At 26.2% G+C, this 2,500-nt stretch overlaps 1 protein-coding gene across 1 annotated transcript in view; it reads left to right on the top strand.

Annotated features, from left to right (window-relative positions):
• Positions 1–2,500, top strand: part of LOC137645692 (uncharacterized) — a 154,698-nt gene that overhangs the window by 79,386 nt on the left and 72,812 nt on the right. The window contains exon 6 of the mRNA XM_068378549.1: positions 1,709–1,833. Coding sequence (XP_068234650.1) covers positions 1,709–1,833 — 125 coding nt within the window. The remainder of the gene's footprint in view (positions 1–1,708; positions 1,834–2,500) is intronic.

Here is a 2,500-nt window from a genome sequence, read left to right as displayed (position 1 = left end):
GATACCTCATAATTCTGACCATCATTTCCATTCTGATCTTCCTGGACAATTCCATCCTGTTCGTAATACTAGGCAGGCAGTTAATTCTAATAGCCAGGCCTACTCCATCATGATGCTCAATACTACACAATATTCAAGAAGTTTTATTTCAGCTGTGACCAAGTTTTGGCATGATCATCATAATCGGGTAGTTGAATCAGTAGAACTTCAAAAGTTCAAAGTTGGAGCAAATGTTTTTATTTTGAACGTGCTACCATAAGTCTGCGTATAGTTTATATATGGCATATCTGTTTTGACGTCGTTACTGTTTTCAAAATGATTTATTGATAATTTGCTCCCATCAATTATTTATTTTCTTTTTTCCTTTCCTTACTGGCCCATTTTCCCCTGTTGGAGCCCTTGGGCTTATAGTATCTTGCTTTTCCCACTAGGGTTTTAGCTTGGCTAATAATAATAATAATAATAATAATAATAATAATAATAATAATAATAATAATAATAATAATAATAATAATAATAATAATAATAATAATAATAGTAATAATAATAATAAGCAGAAGAAGAAGAAGAAGAAGAAGAAGAAGAAGAAGAAGAAGAAGAAGAAGAATGGTGAAAATAAATCATACTTCCTAATAAATTTGGAAATGGCAGGGATCCAACAACTTGTACCTTTGCTATAGTTAGTTTGTATTCTGCGTTAACTGCACGGCTACGTATTTGACGTGTATACATTTTATATTTATAGCAGTGCCTGATTTATATGTCAACTACAACGGGCACTCGGTAGAGCCAATACCTTCGCTATATCATGTTATGTATTTCTACATAGGTAATTTAGTTATACCCTTTTGATCCTAGTTCCATATAAATTAGATAAAAATTTACCATGATTTAGCAGAAATGAGGTTTGAACCTTCTCATTATCTTGACTTTCACCTTTAACCTAATCATAAACACACAAGCATAAGTAAAAATAATAAACAAACAAGGGTAATGGCATCACAATATCATAATATATATCATAAGACAGGTAATTGAATAATGCAAATTTTAGTATTGTTTTCATGCAAATAGTATAAAAAAATATTACAATTTAGCAAAAGGACGATTATTACCACTTAGTTCATTTGACCATGACTTTTGACGCAATCGCTTCCAATATCTAATACATTGTACTTGGATAACGGCAAATCATCATACCAAAGTTCATGGAATTCGGTCAAATTGTTTTTGAGTTATGCCAATGAAAATCATTTACACACTGTGAGACAAGCAAACATATGTCTATCAAAACGCAAGTTAATAATATTTTTAGTGACAAACTACACATATGAATGTCAAAAGCTGTAAAGGTAGCTATGTACTTCATAAAGATATACATGTATTTATACTCGCCATTTATCGTTGTCGAATCTATTTAGTATCTATCTATCTATCTATCTATCTATCTATCTATCTATCTATATATATATATATATATATATATATATATATATATATATATATATATATATATATATATATATAATGCGTGTTTGTGTGTGTGTTTGTTTTATGCATATCATTATATGTATGTATATATGCCATAAGATTTTCATCAATCCAATTAGATGGTTAAAACTTCTATTTATATAATTACACTAAATGTTCTATGAAATGTGAAAATTGTTGCTTATATTAATTTTGGAAATTTCGTATCCTCCTACAGGCCGACCCGGACCAGTGACAAAGTGCAATGTCAGCAATCACACAGCCTCGGGATTTGTGGTTCGTTGTCAGTCGGGACCTCTACGTAGTATGAATACCCTTTATACCCTTCTCGTTCATGCTCAAGTAAGAATTGATTGGTTTTGAAGGTATTTAGTAAAACATTTTACAGTAATAAATATCAAAGATATATTTTATTTTCTTAATCAACGAGTTACATGCTATAACCTGTAGTCATTTATTGAAAATGCAATATATGTATATATATATATATATATATATATATATATATATATATATATATATATATATATATATATATATATATATATATATATATATATATTATATGTATGTATATATATAAATATATATATATATATATATATATATATATATATATATAATATATATATATATATATATATATTTATATATATATATATGTATATATATATATATATATATATATATATATATATATATATATATATATATATATATATATATATTATATTGCTTTTTCTAAATCAGTACTGTATTTATTGTTTTTTTTTTATCTTGGTAAAAAAGAAGCCAAAAATATATACTTAAAATCACCACACATCTTTTTCTTCCAACAATTATGATTATATAATACATTTTTGACTAAATCAATTAACTATTTATATTTAATTCGTCGATATATTGTTAAATGTTAAATATATCACCAACTTCGCAAATGTGAGTACCATGGATTGATTATTGGTTTGTATATTGAAAAATTACTTCAAATCCTATGATTTAATTTGAA

The sequence above is a fragment of the Palaemon carinicauda genome, chromosome 8 (assembly GCF_036898095.1).
Source record: "Palaemon carinicauda isolate YSFRI2023 chromosome 8, ASM3689809v2, whole genome shotgun sequence".
Lineage (NCBI taxonomy): Eukaryota > Metazoa > Arthropoda > Malacostraca > Decapoda > Palaemonidae > Palaemon > Palaemon carinicauda.
This window is presented reverse-complemented; position numbering and strand designations above follow the sequence as displayed.